This window comes from Typopeltis vanoorti, chromosome 12, assembly GCF_054136105.1.
Source record: "Typopeltis vanoorti isolate ZY-2024b chromosome 12, IOZ_Tvanoo_1.0, whole genome shotgun sequence".
Classification (NCBI taxonomy): Eukaryota; Metazoa; Arthropoda; class Arachnida; order Uropygi; family Thelyphonidae; genus Typopeltis; species Typopeltis vanoorti.
Window position 1 is genome coordinate 89,029,973 of NC_143560.1, and position 20,001 is coordinate 89,049,973.

The window sequence follows — 20,001 nt, forward strand, 5'->3', positions numbered from 1 at the left end:
AAAAAAAGTATTAGTCAGACTATCTCCTTGTTTAATCCTTGAGTTATTGCAAAGAGATCTGTTAAATTATTTTATATTTTAACCTGTACTTGAGAATTTTCCATTCATAACCATGTAATATATTATGATTCTAAAGTATATCATAATCTCATGTAATTTTCCTCTGTTAATGCTGTCATATGCTTATTAGAAATCAACAAAAATCTGATGAACATTTATATCAACTTTCTAAAACTTCTCTAATAATTACTTATTGTGGATTTGCCTTTCCTGAAACCTCCTTGGTAGATACCAATTATCTTCTCCATAAGTGGGTTTAATCTGTTCTCCAAAATAGACATAAATATTTTCTATGCTGTAATAACAGAGAAATACTTCTATAATTTTCACAGACCATTTTATCATTCTTCTTATTTATCAGGTTTCAGGCTCTTTCTCCATTATTTTGGCATTTTCTCTTTCTTCCATATATTTAAAATCAATTCATAGATTTTGCCTCGTAGTTTCTTTCCTCCTGCTTTCAGTTACGCTGCAGGGATTTTTGTCTATTCCTGGGGATTTATTGTTCCTGAGTGAATGTATTATGCCATATGCTCTTTTCTTGATGGTACCTCTACAGAATTATCCTTAAAGAAACTACTATTCATGGAAATATTCTCTCCATCTGTTTTTTGTTTTTACTCTTTCTTTGTTTGTTAGCATATTTCCTTATCCATCACTGTATATTTCTAGTCTTGGCTTTTATCCAACTTTAATTTGCTTAATTGCATTATTAGGTTATCTAAGATTGCCCTTGTTTTTTATTTCTTGTTCTATTGTGCATACCATTTCATTAAAGGCTTGTCTTTTCTTCCTTTGACAGATTTTATCTACTTCTTGTCTCATTTCTTTATATTTTCCTTCTTTAGTCCTAATTTTTCTTGCAGTAAATTCTTTATATGATTTATTTCTTTTTATTACAGTTTGAGCACATTTTTCATCAAATCACTGTCTTTTCTTTTGATTATTTTCATATCCCAAAGTTTCTTCCACGGTATTCACAATCCATTGTTTAATGTATGTCCAGCTTCTTTCTACATCCTATTCTATATCTATATTTTTGGCCTCAATTTTTTCTTTAATTAGGTTTTGGAAATTGGTTTTAACTTCATTTTCTTTAATCTTCTGCAAATTAAAGTTTAGTGCTCTTTCATGTCTTTCTTGTTTCTTCTCTGAGATTCCACTTCTATATTTAATTTTGACAAGATAAGGAGCTGAATCACAGCTAGCTCCTCTATGTGATCCTACATCCATGATACTTGATGCTGATTTTTTATCTCATAAGCATATGATCAATTTGATTAAATACTGTGCTATCTGGAGATATTCATGTCCTTTTATGGATGTCTTTATAAGAAAAGCATATAGTGGATATAACCATAATTTTACTTATAGCAGAATCTATAAGTTTCTCTCCATTATCATTAAAATGTGCATGTAGACACAACTATACTATATAAATTCCAGATTTACCCTCCTCAAAATGTTTTCTCACATTTAGGATGTACATCAGAAACTTTCCTAAAAATGCTTAATGCTGCCCAAAAGAGGGCATTCTTCTTAATAAATGATTTCTCTTTTGCATACTTGCCACACTCACATGATTATAGACAGTATTTCTATTTTATGCCTTTTTCTGTAGATGTTTTCATAGGCACTGCTCTACTGAACTGGCTATGATCATTCTCTTACTTTTGCTAAGCATGCAAGTGCATGAGCTGCCATTCAATATCTATATGCAGTTGGGCTTCAGACTTATCATATGAACTTCTCATCATTCTCTTTCATTGCTGCTTTTCTTAAAAAAAAAAAGGTGTGGTAGTTTGGTGGTGAGGGATGTGAAAGAAATGGCTAGTGTTTCCCCAAGTTTGCATGAGGAGATGCAGTGGAGTGGAGCTGAAGCTGGAGAGAAAAGTAAGGAAATGGGTTTGTTGGCACAGGTGACTTGTGATAAGGTATAAATAAGACAGCACAATATCTGTGGGGGATTGTTGAGAGTAATGAAAAAGATGAGAAGATGAGAGGAAGAATGGTAACCCTCCTACCTAGATATGGTAGTAGTAGTGAGGGGAGATAATAGTAAAGTAATAGTAGTAAATAATAATAATAGCAAATAATATAATTGTTAGGATGTTTAGAAAGAGCTGACATTTGTGGATGACCTGTGAATGATGATATAGTATTGGATCCTACTTTCTACTCCAATGTGTATTCTTGTTGTTGATTGACTCCTCATTCGAACACAGAGAATATTTATTTTTAACTGCGCCACCCTATGTTCAAATTTGCATGAGCAACGTTAAGGAATCAATCATCAACCAATCTATATTATTACTAACTTAATTTTAGGCCAAGGTTCTCTTTATTATATAGGGTTCCAGCTAAGATTTGAATTATTTTAATGAGCAGTGCAATGAAGAAATCAGGCAAATACAAGATTCAATTCAAATAAAATTATTTAATGCAGTGTCACATAAATTTACATCAAAGCAAAGATTTCCAGTTGGGAAAATACAGTTAAACAATAATTAAGTTTTCATTGCGATACTAGTAAACTACTCAGCTGAGTATAATAATTACGATTAGAACTTATGCTTACAGATTATATTCTTCTTATTATCAAGGATTCTTATCACAACTTCACTCTGATTAAAGTTATTATTCGATATAGTTTAAATATCAACTCAGTTTAACCATTCAGAACAGTTATAAAATATAAACCATCAGACATTCATTTGAAGATTTCAAAGTTCTATCAACCTAGCAAAATAGTTCGCAGAGATTTCAGTATCCAGTATTACATTAAGTTTTTTATAACAGGCTTCTCTATATCACACTTTCAGTCTTGAACCATTAATCCAAATGGAACAATATTTGGGATGTCAAAATGGAAATGTCTCACTATATCGCACATTTAATCTTGAACGGTTAAATACAGCAATAAGGATTAAATTATGTTTGCTGGAAATAAGTTCGCTACTTCACACTAGGCATAGAAAAGATAATCTTACCAGCATAAGCAGTATAGCTTTTTCACATCGAGAATCCTATGAACACACTTAAATTCTTGTTGACATTCACTTTGAGACTACACAAACTTAAAAGAATCTTCTCTTTCCGTAACTTATTAATAGACTCAGTAGAATATATCCTTTTTTCACTGGTCCAACTTAACTTCCAATTTCTCATCATCATCATCATCATCATCATCAAATTCCTGCCATGTACCTTCAAGGGGTGTACAGGATATGATAGTACTACATGAAAAAAATTACATCATTATTAATTTCCTATCTACAATTTTCCTCCAAATCAGTCTGTTACTTGTCAAGACTCCAACATTATCAGATCTTATATTTCTATCGTCTAAGGCACTTTGTACCATATCAATCCACCTATATCTTGGTCTTCCTCTGGGTCGTTTTGCTGCCAACCTGGCAGAGAACACTTGTATTGCTAATCTTTCCTTGCCTATTCTGTTTAAGTGACCATACCACCTGAGATTAGCTCTGCTAACGCATTCCTGGATGCTAACAATGTCAAGTTCTTTCCTAATATCCTTGTTTTTAATATGATACTGCCATTGATGCCATCTGTTCACGCCTATAATCTTTCTCAGGACTCTCATATCTGTGGTCTCTAGTCTTTGGTCAAGTGTTTTACTTCTGACCCAGCTCTCAGATCCATAAGTTAAAACTGGTTTGAACACTGTCTTGTATACAGCTAATTTAGTGTTCCGACTAATTTCTCTCTTATTCCATATGAATTTATTCAATTGACTTCCCACCATACCAGCTTTGCTGATTCTGTTGTCTATTTCTATATTTAATTTACCATCTTGAGTAAAAATCGTGCCTAAATAGCTGAAATGTTTTACTTGTTCCACAGGTTCTCCATTCACAACACAGTTGACATTTTCAATGATTCTGCCTATTTTCATTGTCTTTGTCTTTTTATTGCTGACCTTCATACCATGTCTATTACAACAGCTATTCAATTTAGTCAGAGAATCTTGCAGACTTGTAGCGGATTTATTTAGAAGTATAACATCGTCTGCATAAAGCAAAGAGCTGACATTAACATCTCCAATTTTGATATCATGTTTAATACCACTTTCCTTCATAATGTGATCCATATAGATAATGAATAACAGAGGGGATAATGTACATCCTTGTCTCATACCAGATTTAACATTAAACCATCTTCCTGTACCTCCTTCAATTCTAACTGCTGATGTACAACTCAAATAAAGACTAAGTATTGCTTGATATAATGATCCATTGACACCATATAACTGTAGTGTATTGAATAGCTTCTCTCTTGACACCTTGTCATATGCCTTTTCTAAATCGACAAAACTTAAATACAGATCTTTGTTATATTCCCATGATTTTTTCAACTATTTGTCGTAAAGTGAAGATCTGATCTTGACAGCTTCTATTTGGCCTGAATCCAGCTTGTTCTTCACCAAGCTTTTCTTCCACAATTCTTCTCAACCGTTTCTCAAGTATACTTGCATAAATCTTGCCAGGAACACTCATAGGGAAATACTTCTGTAATTCTCACATGCAGTTTTGTTTCCCTTTTTATATATGGGTACTATGAGAGCTCTACTCCAATCATCGGGAATTCGTCCCTCTGTCCAGGCTTTCTGAATTATGCAGTGCAGCCACTGTAAGACTCTTATACCACCATACTTATGAGAGGTAAGAGACAGAAGATGCCACCTCTCATAAGACATACAGAAGTATTAAGAATAAATCAGAGGTATCAAGTTTTGCACTTTGGCCAAAAGAAATATAATGAGATTTATTATATTCTTTGGAAATGTAAGTATTTGAATAGGTGGAAGTGGTAATGGAACTGTAAATGATGGTGAATAAAGAGCTTAAGTTTAGGGAACACAACAACAGTTGTAAAGGTCACCAAGGATTACTGTCATATCATTTATGACACTGACATATTTGAATAAGGAGATATTTATCAGATATCATCTGGACTTCTGTGCACAAAGCTTGGTTTGCATTTTGAGGGACTAGATAATATACTGAAGAACATTCAGAGGTCAGTAACTAGAATTATATTAGACATTGGGATGTTGAGCATGAAGATAAATTGAGGGAATATGGTTTGCTGAGTTTGGCAGATGGGAGGAAAGGTGATAATGAATTAAATTTATAAACTACAGATAGAGAAAAGCTTGTTAAATAGATGCTCAGGAGATATTTCACAAGGCATTGATTGTGGGATAACTTGAAACGTTTCTTGGAAGTTGTGTAATGGAGGGAGTGAGAAGATTTTTTTTCTTTCATGAAAAGTGATTGGTGCATGAAATTGACAATGTGGATAATATATGCATCAATGTTGAATGACTTCAAGATAAGATATAATAATATATAATAAGTTAGTTATTCTGGAGTTTAAAATGGAGGAACCTCCTACTGTGAGGCTGTAGATTCCACGGAGGCCTGTAATAACATCAATACTAATTTATATATAACAGATTGCAGGAATGAAATTGAATACCGAGTTTGATTCGAAAAAAGCATGTTTTTTAATTAAGAAAATCCTGCCTTTAAAAAATTAAAACTTAAGGTACACTAGTATCATGAGTGGACCACCAGTTAGTTAGAAAGGTTTTTGACATTTATTTTAAACAGCTATAGATATTTCTGGGAAATACTAATGGAGGAAACTTGTTCAATGTGAAAGCTGTAGTAAAAATGAATGAAAATAAGGCATAATTGGTTTAATTGTTATATGGCAGTGATGGGGTATTGGTCTCAAGGTTGGTCTCCATTTCCAGGTTCTCTTGCCAGGAATCTTTTATTCAAAAGTTCTATACTTCATATTTTCCAACAGTTACTAACTTTTTTTTAGTTCCTAGATCAGCTTCTGACATTTTCTCAACATCTAGATTAGGGATTCTCAATATTTTCTTGGTGTCTCTAAATGTAGGTCACCTTAGATGCCTATTCCAGATTGAGGTCTCCAATTCCTTAGACCAGTGGTTCTCATCCTTTTTCCACTTGTGTATCCCTTTTAAACCCATTTCTATAAATTGTGCTCCTTGTTTTTAAATATTGACACTTTTGTTCAGTGCCTCAAAAGATGCAAGATACAGTCTTAAATCTGTTTTTCTGCCATTACTGATTATTTTTCGTGTACCCCTGAACGGCCCAACATGTACCACACATACCACCAGTTGGGAACCGATGCCTTAGACCATCCTTAAATCAGTATTCTGCATTGAAGCCTCTTATAGACCTATTGTACACCTACTCTATAGAAACACATCTGTTATACATTTGCATGCACTTTTGTGCATGAAATGTAATATAAAATGTAAATACAATAAATATATACAGTACTATACATTTTGATTGTATGATATTATACATTGCATGTACATTTAAATTTTACTTTATAATTTGTGCAACATTCCATGAACTTTATTAATTTACAAATTTCTTAGCCTGGCTCCCACTGACGAGACCTCAATAAAGGTCGAAACCAGTCTGGGTAGTGGCTCCTTGCCTTTAATACATAGCATCATACATCTCCTCCAGGAGATGTGCTTTGCATTAAGGGTAAATATTAAGAATAGTGATCAGAACTTATTCTACCTTTACCACGAGTTGCCTTGACTTGCACTACGTGCAGGGTCAGCTAGACTTGCAACACTTGCAGGCGCAAACTTGACTGACTTGTCTGTTTGCTTACTTAGGAAATGGAAAACCAGGTTTATATTTAAAATAGCTTGATATCTTTAACATATATTATACCCAAGGTAAAAAACTTTCTACATATATATATATATATATAATTGTCAATATAATTGCTTAAGTTTGCTATTGTTTCTTAGGACCTCTATATGTGCACAGACATTTCTGATCCTAGATTGGTGATAATAATAGAGATATTAGGTTTTATTTCTTCATCTAAAGAGCCCTTTTCTATAGGATGGACAACACTTAATATTATTCAGAATCAGAAGGATATTGGTTCACCAGACAGTGATACTCTCAGGTAAGAAAATTTTATACTTATAATTAATATTAATTTAAAATTTAATTAATATTAATATAATACTTAACTTTTATAATGCTCCTATCTTCTAATAGTGACAACAGAATTTCCCTTATCCAGTGGAACTGGATTGATATACCATGATATCTCTGGACTCTGCCAAGGCAGAGTTCTACATGTGAATTCAACAGAATACAATAGAATTCTACATGTGACCTTTTTATACCAACCGAAACAAAGGGATATGCAAAATAGACCATGGATAGGAGAGTAGTTCACTGATATATATATATATATATATATATCAGTTTCTTCGTGATGGGGAGGAAGTGGAGAGGATCCAGAGACGAGTGACCAAGATGATAGCAGGTCTGTGGAATGAACCTTATGAGAATAGGTTGAAGATTTGTGGGTTGCAGAAATTGGTCGATAGGCGAAGGAGGGGTGATATGATTGAGACATTCAAATTACTGAAGGGTTTCTATAAGATTGAACCAGAAGATATTTTTGAAAATATGACTGGTGGTGGGAGGACTAGGGGCCATGAATGGAAGCTGGGAAAGAGCGTGGTTGACAAGGGTGTTAGAGCTAGGTTTTTTACTTGGAGAGTAGTGAATGAGTGGAATAAGCTTCCAGAGTCTGTTGTGGGGTGCTACGACTGTGAATGAGTTCAAGGCAAGGTATGATAGATACTGTGTGAATGTCGAATAGTGGTTCTTGACATGATGTTAGGGCCTCCCTCGATGAGTCTGTCGACTCCTTGGAGTTGCCCGGAACAATAATAACAATAATATATATATATATATATATAATCAGAAATTGATGTATGAAGGTATTGAGGCAAGGAAGAGTGACAAGTGGTGGACCACAAGGTTCTGTACTTAGGCCATTGTTTAACACATTCCTGTGGGAACAATGATAGCATTGTTCCCACAGGAATTGCTGAAATTTTGCCTTTCAGCAGAAGTACTACGTATCATTACAATTCTTTAATTGTAACCAAATCTACATAGAGGGAAGGGGGTATGGGACAATGTGTTTGTTTTAGATTTATGCTAGAAAACAGTAATGAAGGAGAATACTATATTTGGTTGGTATATCTGAATTACTCAAAGGTGTAAATGTGTGAACCATCATTAATAAGCCACGTGAGAGTGGGAAATGGAAAGAAAAGAATGTGAGTAGAAATGCTTTCATTACTGGCAAATGAATTATTAATAATTAACATTTTTGATATTACGTGTCCTGTAAGTTGCTGGGTGGAGCGAAAGCATGTGATCCTATAAATTCTAGACATGCATAAGTGAATTTATGAGGGCATAATTAAAAAAAAAAAAAAACTTATAAGGAGAGGGATAGAGATTTGTTTGCAAAGTATAAAATAATTAACAAATAATAAACAGCTTCTGTATACATTTGGTAGTTCAGTAAATAACTATCAGGAGGGGCAAATCCATTGAACTAATAATCAGGTTGATTAGGTGATTCATTTAGGCATGGCAGGAATATGTGGGTTGATGGAACAGCAAATCATCTTCTAAAATTGGTTGTGCTTGTTATGTTTATTTATTTCTCTATGTTATTTTTATTTTGCTTCATTTCTAAGAATTTTCTTTTGTTTATTAAGGGTCAGTATTCATTTTACATAGTAATAGGATACATAATTTCTAATCATAATTGGAATTATACTTCGTTTTTTTGTATCCTACGTTCATTACTTTTGTTTTTTGTCAGCAACTCTTCTGTCATATCAGTAATAGATATCTCACATATACTAGTGTTTTGTTGTAGATCAACCATTTATGATACATAGAAGTATTCATTTTTATTCAGGAAGAGATAACTTTTTACTATGTCTGTTGTTTCTGAAGACTGAAATAAAAATGTTCCTATACCATATCCAACTTCAACAGACACTATACTGCAGAAGCAAGAAAAGCAGATAGCTTTATTTATCACTAAATACAGTACAGAGACACTTGCAGTCTATATACTATATTTAGCAACAAATAGTGTAATTAGAGATAGTGGAATAACATTTATAACGGGAAAACTCTCTTCTCCCGCAGACTCTGTGCTTCATGCATGCATGTAAGCAAAACAGATTTATTGTAGCACATAGCAGCTAACTAAAAAAAATTTCTTAACATCCTCTTTCACATTTTCAGTTCCAGAAAATACGTATAACAGTAGTTTATAATGCAGTCATTGGATACAGGAAGCACAGTTTATGTAAAGCAAAAAGATCAGTATGAAAATATATGGAAATGGAACTATCAGAAGAATTGGATGAGTACCAGATCAACATAAGCATTACTGAAACAAAGAAGACAAAAACAAGTGAGATCTTTCTAAGCAATAAATACAAGATGTTATATTCAGGCAGTAACAATCAGGAAAAAGACGGAGTAGTTATAATATTAAACACTGAATATGAGGATAATCTTGAATTGCAGGCAATATCAAGTAGATTGATGTTGTGGGCTAATATCAGAATGGGGAACTGGACAATGAGACTTATTTGCGCAATAGTCCCACAGAAGTTTCTACTAAGGATGAAGTGGAGGATTTTTAAGGGGATCAGAGAAGGCAGTTGACACAACGAAAAAGGAAAAGTTGGTCCTTATTGGAGATCTAAACAACAGAGTAGGAAATTATTACCATACATATAAGAATATTTTGGGAAAATTTGGAGAAAAAAGCAATGCTAATAATTATGTTAAATACCTGCTAAATTTCTGTTAAGGACATGGAATAGTTATTACTAACACCATGTTTCAACATAAAAAGGTGCACAAATTCACACAGAGAAAAGATGCAAGGAATAAGAAAGGTCTCATTGACTGTGTTATTGTTGATAGTGATGTTTTCCCTCTGGTTCAGGACACATGAGTATACAGAGGATTTGAAACAAAGTGATCACCCTTTAGTGTTGAGCAGGATAACATTACACAAACATTATTCAAGAAAAATTTAAAGAGTTTGAAAACAAGAACCAAACCTTGAAGGTTCATTGGCAAACCCTGAAGAAAACTTTGATTGATTCAACCAGAGAGAGACATATGGTGAGGCAGTCTGCAAGGGTAGAAAAATCATAACTGTAAGGTGGACTCAGGAAGTTAGAGGCAGTCAGTGGTGAGCTATGGAAATTTTAACAAAGGAGTCACATCATCGAGCAAAAAAAAGCCATATTTCACACAAACACTTTTATTAACCACCTTACCGGCCGTTATGGATCAAATACGCATCCGCATACGCTTCGTATCCATCATATATTTCATTGTTATAACAATGGTATTGCAATTTTAATAAGCACTTCGCATCCATGATAAAGTGAACGTCTATAGACGTCTTGGCCGGTAGCGTGGTTAATACAGCTTGTGTACAAATGCCAATCAAAAAGTATCAACCTGTCAAGACTATAATTTTTAAACAAATATTTCATGATCTAAACATGAAATATTTGCACACAATCATCTGTGTTAATTTATCTTACATAAGAAAAACATTTTTTAACTATCAAAATATAACAAGAATAAAATCTTTTATAATCGCACATATGCAATAGTCCGCATTTCTTATAAACAAAATAAATTTGTTTTGTGTTGAATTTTTTCTTGACTATTATTTATAAGACTATTACACTTTTTTATATAATGTTCGTCAAGTATCTTTATTTTATTTCCTACATGTTTCACCAATTTTTTTCTATCGGCATCTTCAGGGAATACAAACTAGTAAGCTATATGAAGGTAACAGACTAGGTTATAACTGATGGTTCTAATTCATACAAAAAATTAGTATTGAACGAGGCAATGCGCGTGTCTCGGGAACGTGATTTATTCGTTATGGTTCATGATGTAATTGTCATGAAAGTTCATTTCTTTGATGTTTAATGATCTGATTAAAGCTTTCCAAATTTCTGGTAAGGTTAGACCTTGATTCTTGTTTAGGTTTTCAGTTTTACGGGCAACTGTAGCTGCTTCCTTGAAGGTTCTTGAATGGTAGTTATCTTCTATATAGGGCATAAGGCTCTTATCCCACTCAATGTGATGGTTAGTAGAGGCAAAGTGGCAAGAAAGGCCTGAAATGTCTTGTCTGTTGTTTCTGACATATCCTATGTGTTCTTTCTTTCTCGTTTCAAAGTTTCTAGAGGTCTGACCTACATAACTAATACCACATGAGCAAGGTGTATTATATACTCCAGAGGTCTGACCTACATAACTAATACCACATGAGCAAGGTATATTATGTATTCCAGAGTACTTGTAGAATGGATGAGGATCTTTCGGTGATTAAAAATTTCCGAATAGTGTTGATTGGCTTGAATGCTACTCTGATATTATGTGGTTTTAGAAGGTTAGCTAATTTTTTGGAAATGCTGCTGACAAATGGAATAGTAATAGTACTCATGTATTGGATGTCATCACGTTGTCTATGTGGTATATCAGTCAAGAGAATCTTGTTGTAGAGTCTTTTTGGATAACCATTTAAAGATAGTTCTCTGGATGTTTTAGTTAATTCCATTTGTAGGTCATTCTTATCTGTTGTGTACTGTATAGCTCTTTTTTTGAGCATATGGATAATGCTAAGTTTCTGAGCTATATGATGAAACGAGTTGAAATGGAGGTAACATCCAGTATTTGTAGGTTTTCTATAAACAGATAGGTCGATACTATTATTGGTTTGTTTCTTTATTAGGATGTCAAGGAATGGCAGTTTTTCATCTTTTTCAATTTCTAATGTGAATTTGATGGTATGGTGGAAACTATTGATTTGGTTAAGGTAATCCATTAGTTCTTCTTTCGTATGATCCCAAATGAGAAAGATATCATCCACATATCTGTACCAAATTTTTGGTTTTGGAATGATCTGGGATAAGATTTTTTCTTCTAGATTCTTCCATGAATAAGTCAGCACAAGGATGGGAGAGGGGGCTACCCATGGCTAATCTGGTGATTTGTTTGTAGACAGTTTTTTGCCAAATAAAATAGTTAGAAGTTAAACAGTGATTGAACAAAGTAGTGATGTTTCTTGGGAACAAGTTGTCTAAGATGTTGATGACTTCAACCACTGGAATGTTTGTAAACAAAGATGTAATATCTAGGCTTGCTAGTATATCCTCTTCATAGATAGAGATGTTTTTTATTTTATCTATAAAATGTTGTGAGTTTTTAATATAAGTATCCGAGACGTGAATTTGTTGTTGTAAAATCTTAGCAAGGTACTTGGACAGTTGGTAAGTGGGAGAATAGATTCCATCAACTATTGAACGTAATGGTATACCTTCTTTATGAATTTTAGAAACTCCATACAGTCTAGGAGTTAGTGGGTGCATTAATTTTAACTTATTACTTCTATCGTACTTACCAGGTGCGAAATTTAAGGATGTAAGTGAGAGTATTAGAGTGCAAAAACAGAGGGTGAAAGAATTAATAATTGTGGCGGGTACGAATGAATTGAAAGGGGATAAATTTTTTATGAGAGAGGACTTGAAAGTATTGTTAAAGGTAGCGAAAGAAAAGAGTGACAGAGTTAGAATGGTTAGTCTGTTGCTGCGGTATGACAGAGAGGAGTTTAGGAGGGCCATAATCGCAAATGACATTATACGCAGGTTATGCAGATGGTGTGGTGGTGTGGAATTCGTGGACGTGTGAAATGAGTTTGAAGGGCGAAAGGACTTATACAAGATGGATGGCCTGCATTTGAATGGACGTGGTGTGTGGAGACTGGAAAGAGTGTTGCTGAATGAAGTGAAAATGGATGTGCAAAACCAGGGAAACTAAAACTACCAAGGAGGGGGGGGGGGTGGTATATTGAATATGCAGACATCAGTGAGACAGATGAGTGTAAGAATGTATATAATGTACCTGAGCCAGCACTAAGGACAAAAAAATGGGAATGGGTCATTTAGAATAACGCATCAATATAGGGGTGGGACTAAGGGATCACTGCATTTCATGTATACTAATGCCAGGAGTATTAGGAACAAGAAGGAAGAATTTTTGGCCTTGATTGGCTCTTCCTGGCCACAGGTTATTGGCATTAGTGAAACATGGCTGATGGAAGAAGATATAGTTAGTGGGATAGAATGTGTAGGTTATAGTGTGTTTAGGAGGGACAGAGAAAATAAAATGGGGGGAGGGGTATTATTGATGATAGCTGATGAACTGCAGCCAAGGAGAATTGAAGTTGTATCGCAGGATAGTGAAAGGAGCTCATTTGAGGCTATTTGGTGTGAGATTGAGACTGGCAGAATAAACTATACAGTTGGGTGCTGCTATAGACCAGGTGATAGAATAGATGGTGGAGATAGTATGCATAGGGAAATTGATGAAATGAGTGGAAGGAGGGTAATTATTATGGGGGATTTCAACTATGGTAACATTGATTGGAAGGAGGAGAGGACACATGTGAGGAAAGAAAAGGATTTTATTCAATTATTAAGGGATAACTATCTGAGACAGCATGTAATTGAAAATACTAGGGGTGTGAGAGTGCTTGACCTGGTAATAGCATCTGAGAATTTGACTGTAATGAATATGACCATGTTGCCACTTATTGGTGAGAGTGATCATAAGGAGGCGGCTAAAGGTGTGGAATTTTCGATTAAGACAGGGTATATGTGGAATTACCGTGCTGGCAAGTATGACAAGCTTAGGAGATTGCTTGGATCAGTGCCATGGCATGTACAACTGCAAGGGCTGGACGTCGATAGAGCATGGGAAGTGGTCAAGGAGCATTTACAGGAGGTTATGGCTGATTGTATACTTAGGGTCCGAATAGTAAAACAAGTAGGGGTTAAATGGGTGAATAACACCATTAAGCTTGAGCTGCAAAAAAAGAAACAACTGTGGAGGGAATTTAAAGAAAGGGGTGACCTGTAGGCACACGAACGTTATAAAGTGCAGGCCAGAAAGGTAATGAGTGTGGTAAAAAAAGCAAAAGCGGATTATGAAAGGAAACTAGCTATGCAAGCAAAAGAGAATCCCAAACAGTTCTTTCAATATGCTGCAAGCAAGAAAAAAACTGTACACTGCAAAATGATTTTAAGGAATGACGATGGTAAGGAGGCCACTGAATCAGTCGATATAGTGGAGTTACTGAGCGTGCACTTTGCAAAAGCATATCATCCAGGTGGTGACATTGAAAAAATGAAGGAACCATTAGTTTATACAGGAATAGTGATTTAATATAACTGTATTATTACCTTTGTTACGGCTTTGAGTATGTTGATGTCTTTATTATTTCTTAATTTGAGAAGCGTTCTTCTTTCCATTTGGTTAGAGTTGGAGTTAGGAGATCTTGTCAGAGCTGAAAGGATTATGCTGCTTTTTAATCGTAAATCATTAGCTATTGGAAGTGGTAGCAACGAGAAGGCATTTTCTAAGTTGCAGATGAACTCTATTTTAGGAATGGCAGTGGGTTTTAAGGCATAATTGAATCCGTTTTTGAGGATAGAGATCTCAGGTTTAGTTAAAACGTGTTTAGATAGGTTAGTTATCACTCAGTTATCTGGTAGAGACGGTTTATAGTTGATATGATTATTATACAGCTCATTGAATTTATCAATTTGTGTCTTTTTGCTGTGGTTAAATGTTTTGGTAAAACATTTGCTGATCATATTGTCTAATAGTTGCCATGTCTCTGCGTCAAGGTTATTAGAGATATCTGTGAATAAGTTATAGCACTGTGAGTCTATTTTGCTAAGCATGAATCTCATATGGCAAATTCTTTCTTTGAGAAGTGCATATGAAGTTCGTTGGTTTTAAAATCATTAATTGCATTAATTATTCACATGATTAGGGAGTTAGCCCTTACAATACTTATCATCATCAAATTCCTGCCATGTAAATGTATTTAAATATCTTTACTTGATTCAGTTTATTCAGAATATATCCAATCCAGTTTCCATTTCTTCTTTTTATCCTCCTTAAGAGACTTCTTTCTTCTTCTATTCTTTTTAAGACCTCTCCATTAGTTATTTTATCTGTCCCATTAATGTACCCTCAAGGGGTATGCAGGATATGATAGTACTACATAAAAAATTTACGTCATTACTAACTTCCTATGTATAATTTTCCTCCAAATCAGCCTATTACTCGTCAAAACTCCAACATTATCAGATCTTATATTTCTATCGTCTAAGGCACTTTGTACTGTATCAATCCACCTATATCTTGGTCTTCCTCAGGGTTGTTTTCCTGCCAACCTGGCAGAGAACAATTGATTGGCTCATCTTTCCTTGCCCATTCTGTTTAAGTGACCATACTACCTGAGGTTAGCTTTGCTAACGCATTCCTGGATGCTGACAATGTCAAGTTCTTTCCTAATATCCTCGTTTTTAAATATGATATTGCCATTGATGCCATCTGTTCACACCTATAATCTTTCTCAGGACTCTCATATCTGCAGTCTCTAGTCTTTGGTCAAGTGTTTTACTACTGACCCAGCTCTCAGATCCACAAGTTAAAACTGGTTTGAACACTGTCTTGTATACAGTTAATTTAGTGTTCCGACTAATTTCCCTCTTATATCATATGAATTTATTCAGTTGACTTCCTACCATACCAGCTTTGTTGATTCTGTTTTCTATTTCCCTATTTAATTTACCATCTTCACTAAAAATTGTTCCTAAGTAGCTGAAAAGTTTTGCTTGTTCCACAGGTTCTCCATTGACAACACAATTGACATTTTCAATGATTCTGCATATTTTCATTGTGTTTGTCTTTTTATTGCTGATCTTCATACCATATCTATTACAACAGTTATTCAATTTACTCTGGGAATCTTGCAGACTTGTAGCGGGTTTATTTAGAATTATAACATCGTCTGCATAAAGCAAAGAGTAGACATTAACATCTCCAATTTTGATATCAGCTTTAATACCACTTTCCTTCAAAATGTGATCCATATAGATAATGAATAACAGATGGGATAATGTACATCCTTGTCTGACACCAGATTTAACATTAAACCATCTTCCTGTACTTCCTTCAATTCTAACTGCTGATGTACAACTCAAATAAAGACTAAGTATTGCTTGATATATTGATCCATTGACACCATATAACTGTAGTGTATTGAATAGCTTCTTCTTCATATTCCTTTTCAAGATCGACAAAACTTAAATGCAGATCTTTGTTATATTCGCATGATTTTTTCAACTATTTGTCGTAAAGTGAAGATCTGATCTTGACAGCTTCTATTTGGCCTTAATCCAGCTTGTTCTTCACCATGCTTTTCTTCCACAAATCTTTTCAACTGTTTCTCAAGTATGCTTGCATAAATCTTACTAGGCATACTCAGTAGGAAAATATCCCTGTAATTCTCAGATTCAGTTTAATTTCCCTTTTTATATATGGGTATTATGAGAGCTCTACTCCAATCATTGGGAATTCGTCCCTCTGTCCAGGACTTCTGAACTATGCAGTGCAACCACTGTAAGACTTTTATACCACCATACTTCAGCATTTCTGGTCAAATAACATCTATTCCTGCTGCCTTTCCACATTTCAAGCCTTTGATAGCTTTTTTTCTACTTCAAGTATGGATATGTATTCTTGATTGTATGCCTGTTGAGTGTTTTTTACCATTATGCTATCACTGCTTGTTTCATTTAGCTATTTTTCAGAGTAATTACTCCATACTTCAAGGATATCTTTTTCTCCTGTTTTCATGTCACCTTTATCATCTCTAAGCTTTTATAGCACTCTTTCCTCCATTTCTAAGCTTCTTCAATAACCTCCAGAATATTTTGCCACGTTTTGATATTTATTTTCTATGTTATTGCCAAAGTCCTCCCATGACTTTTGTTTAGCTACTTTTACACAGTGTTTAGCTTTCTTATATTTGTCTCTGTATTCTCTAAGGGCACAAGTGGACTTATTTGCCAAGAATTTTTGATATGCTTTCTTCTTTTCCTTCACTGCCTCTTTGACTTCCTGTGTCCACCATGGAGTTCTGATTTTTCTATCCTTGCAGGCAACCTCACCACATGCCTCCTAGCTGAATCAATCAGGGTTTTCTTCAAGACTTGCCACTGAATCTCCAAGGTTTGGTTCCTGTTCTCAAACTCTTTCATTTTTTCGTCAATAATCTTTGTGTATTTTAGTCTACAGTTCACATCTGAGAGCTGCTCAACTTTTATTCGCTTTAAAACTTTCTTACATGTTATTCTTTTCAATATGAAATTCAATTTTATCTTGCTCAAGACTAAATAGTAATCACTTCCAATTTCAAATCCTCTGTACACTCTAGTATCCTGCACCAGGAAGAAAACATCACTATCAACAATAAAATAGTCAATGAGACTTTTCTTATTCCTTGCTCTTCTCTCCAAGTGAATTTCTGCACATTTTTATGTTGGAACATGGTGTTAGTAATAACTAGTCCATGTCCTGAGCAGAGAAATCCAACAAGTATTTGCCATTATTATTAGCTTTGTTCTTTTCTCCAAATATTCCCAAAACATTTTTGTATGTCTGACAATCATTTCCTACTCTGCTATTTAGATCCCCAACAAGGACCAATTTTTCCTTTTACATTGTGTCAGTTGCTTTTTCTAAAGCCTCATAAATTCCTCCACTTCTACCTTAGTAGAACCTTCTGTGGGACCATAGGCACAAATAAGTCTCATTGTCCAGTTCCCCATTCTGATATTTGTCCACATCACTCTACTTGAGACTGCCTACCATTCAAGATTAGTCTCGTATTTAGTGTTGAATACTATGGCTACTCCTTCTTTTCCTTGATTGTCATTGCCTGAATATAACATTTTGTATTTATTACTCAGAAAGATCTCACCAGTTTTTGTCTTTTTTGTTTCAGTCACCCCTATTATGTCAATCTGGTACTTATCTAATTCCTCAGCTAGCTCCATTTCTTTGCCATTCAGGCTTCTTATGTTGATAGTACTGATCTTTAACTCTGGTGATGTTGAGTTGTGGTAGAGCTTCTGGCAGATAATAATTCCTGTAGGATATCAATCATTAATGTTAGATCTTTTAAAAATTTCAAATTGAGAAGCCGGTTTAAAATTGATTTAAAAAGTGCTTATATTTATCGTTCAATGCAAAATGCTTGCATAAAGCTGGGTAATTTCTCCACACAGCAAGAGTTGTTCATAAACTGCAAGCTGCCCATCATCGTCAAAGCACATATCCGATCCTTAAAATTTCGATACCAAGGTCTTTTGCAATCGTATTTAATTCTCATTGATTTTTTGGCGATTGATAAAAAGCATATAATTTATCGATAAATATTTCAAAATGATTTATTTCTTTAATGTTTTTTCTCTAATCATCTAATGCTAATTGTAAACAATGAGCTATGCAATACCAAATCACAATGTTGAGAAATTTTTGTAGAAGTTTGATTGCAACACCTGATTTGTTTCCTAACATTATACTAGCTCCATCAGAACAAAATGCAATGAGATGATTTTTTAAATAGTTATCAGAAAATCCATATGAATTTAAAGTATCAATTATAGTAACATGTATACAATCTGCGGTGGTATTTTCTAGTTCTACAATATCTACAAAAATCATACATGGTTCAATGAGCTCAACTTGCATGTGAATAACTAAAACACTTATTTTTGATAATGTTGTCGATTCATCTGCTATTATAGAAATTTTGAATTTTTTTTTCTACTATTTTGGAGAATATTTCTAATTTTATTTGTTTAGAAATATGTTCAACTATTCTAATTCCTGAGAATCTAGAATGCAATGATATATTCTCAGGAATTAGAACGAGAATTTTTGGTATTGATCTAGGATCAATACCATTTTTAATTTGCAACTCGATTAAATCTGGTAAATCAGACTTTGGTTGGTTTCTCTTCACCAAACTATAAACAGAATTAAACATTTTTGAAGTTATCAAAGTTTCTTTTTCATTTAGTTTGTCAATTAAATTTGGTAATATAAATTTGCTACGTTCTTCATTTATTTTTATGATTTTTATTATGAACAAATGATTCATTATGTTTGGATAACTTTTTACGCAAAGATGCGGTTCTTGAGTCTGTAGTGTTTCCATTTGTTTCTATTTTCATTTCTTCCCATTCCTTTGATAGGTGACAACTTTTTTCTCCTTCAACACCTAAGTTTTTATATTTTGAGCAAACACGACATTATAATTTACCATTTTTAACTTCTAACCACTTATTCGTCCAGCAATCAGGTAAGTGATTTTCTTTTTCTCCTCCAACTTGTTGCATATTCATTGAATCAATGTGCATATTATCTTCAACTTCATTTTCAACTGCAGTAAAATCAGCAGAATCACTTTTCATTATTTTTTATTTCCCAAAAAAATTTAATAAATTTGACTGTCTTTTCATGTTTCACAGGTAAAAATACTTTTACAATTATAAAAATAAAATTTGCTGAGTATACATTTGCTGAATTAGTAAAAAATGCTGAATATACAGTTTTTAAATTTATTATTATTTTTTAATTTTAAACGCAAGCAACTGTTATACTTCAGTGTACTGATGAACACAGAACTAATGTCCAGTGGAACAACCCGTTGATGACAGTATTCTGAACATTTGATTGGCTACTGGTTTTACCATATGATTGGCTACCAGAAGGGAGAAGCGTAAAGATAGCTCATGCGCTTATTTTATTTTCAAACTTGGGCGCATTCATTATAGATGAGTTGAAACAATAATTCCAAATAATCTGTACACTGCCGAATAGACTAATTTTTGTTAGGTTACTATATGAGTTTGTTTGCTTAATATATTTAAAAAATGATGTGTTTTTTTTTTTTTTGAAAAAAAAAAGTAAACAAGAAGACCAAGGGGCTCGCAAATTTGAGAAAAATTTAACAAAGGGCTCGCATGAACCCCTTATAGCTCACCACTGGAGGCAGTCAAGGAAAAGAAGAAACCTGGCAAGTAAGTTGGCTTGTGCCTTT

At 34.0% G+C, this 20,001-nt stretch overlaps 1 protein-coding gene across 1 annotated transcript in view; it reads left to right on the top strand.

The window, feature by feature from the left end:
• The window catches only part of LOC150100980 (nephrocystin-4-like), a 173,582-nt gene that overhangs the window by 34,418 nt on the left and 119,163 nt on the right, over positions 1-20,001 (top strand). Inside the window, exon 3 of the mRNA XM_090401950.1 lies at positions 6,905-7,068. Within this exon, the coding sequence (XP_090258076.1) occupies positions 6,905-7,068 (164 nt within the window). The remainder of the gene's footprint in view (positions 1-6,904; positions 7,069-20,001) is intronic.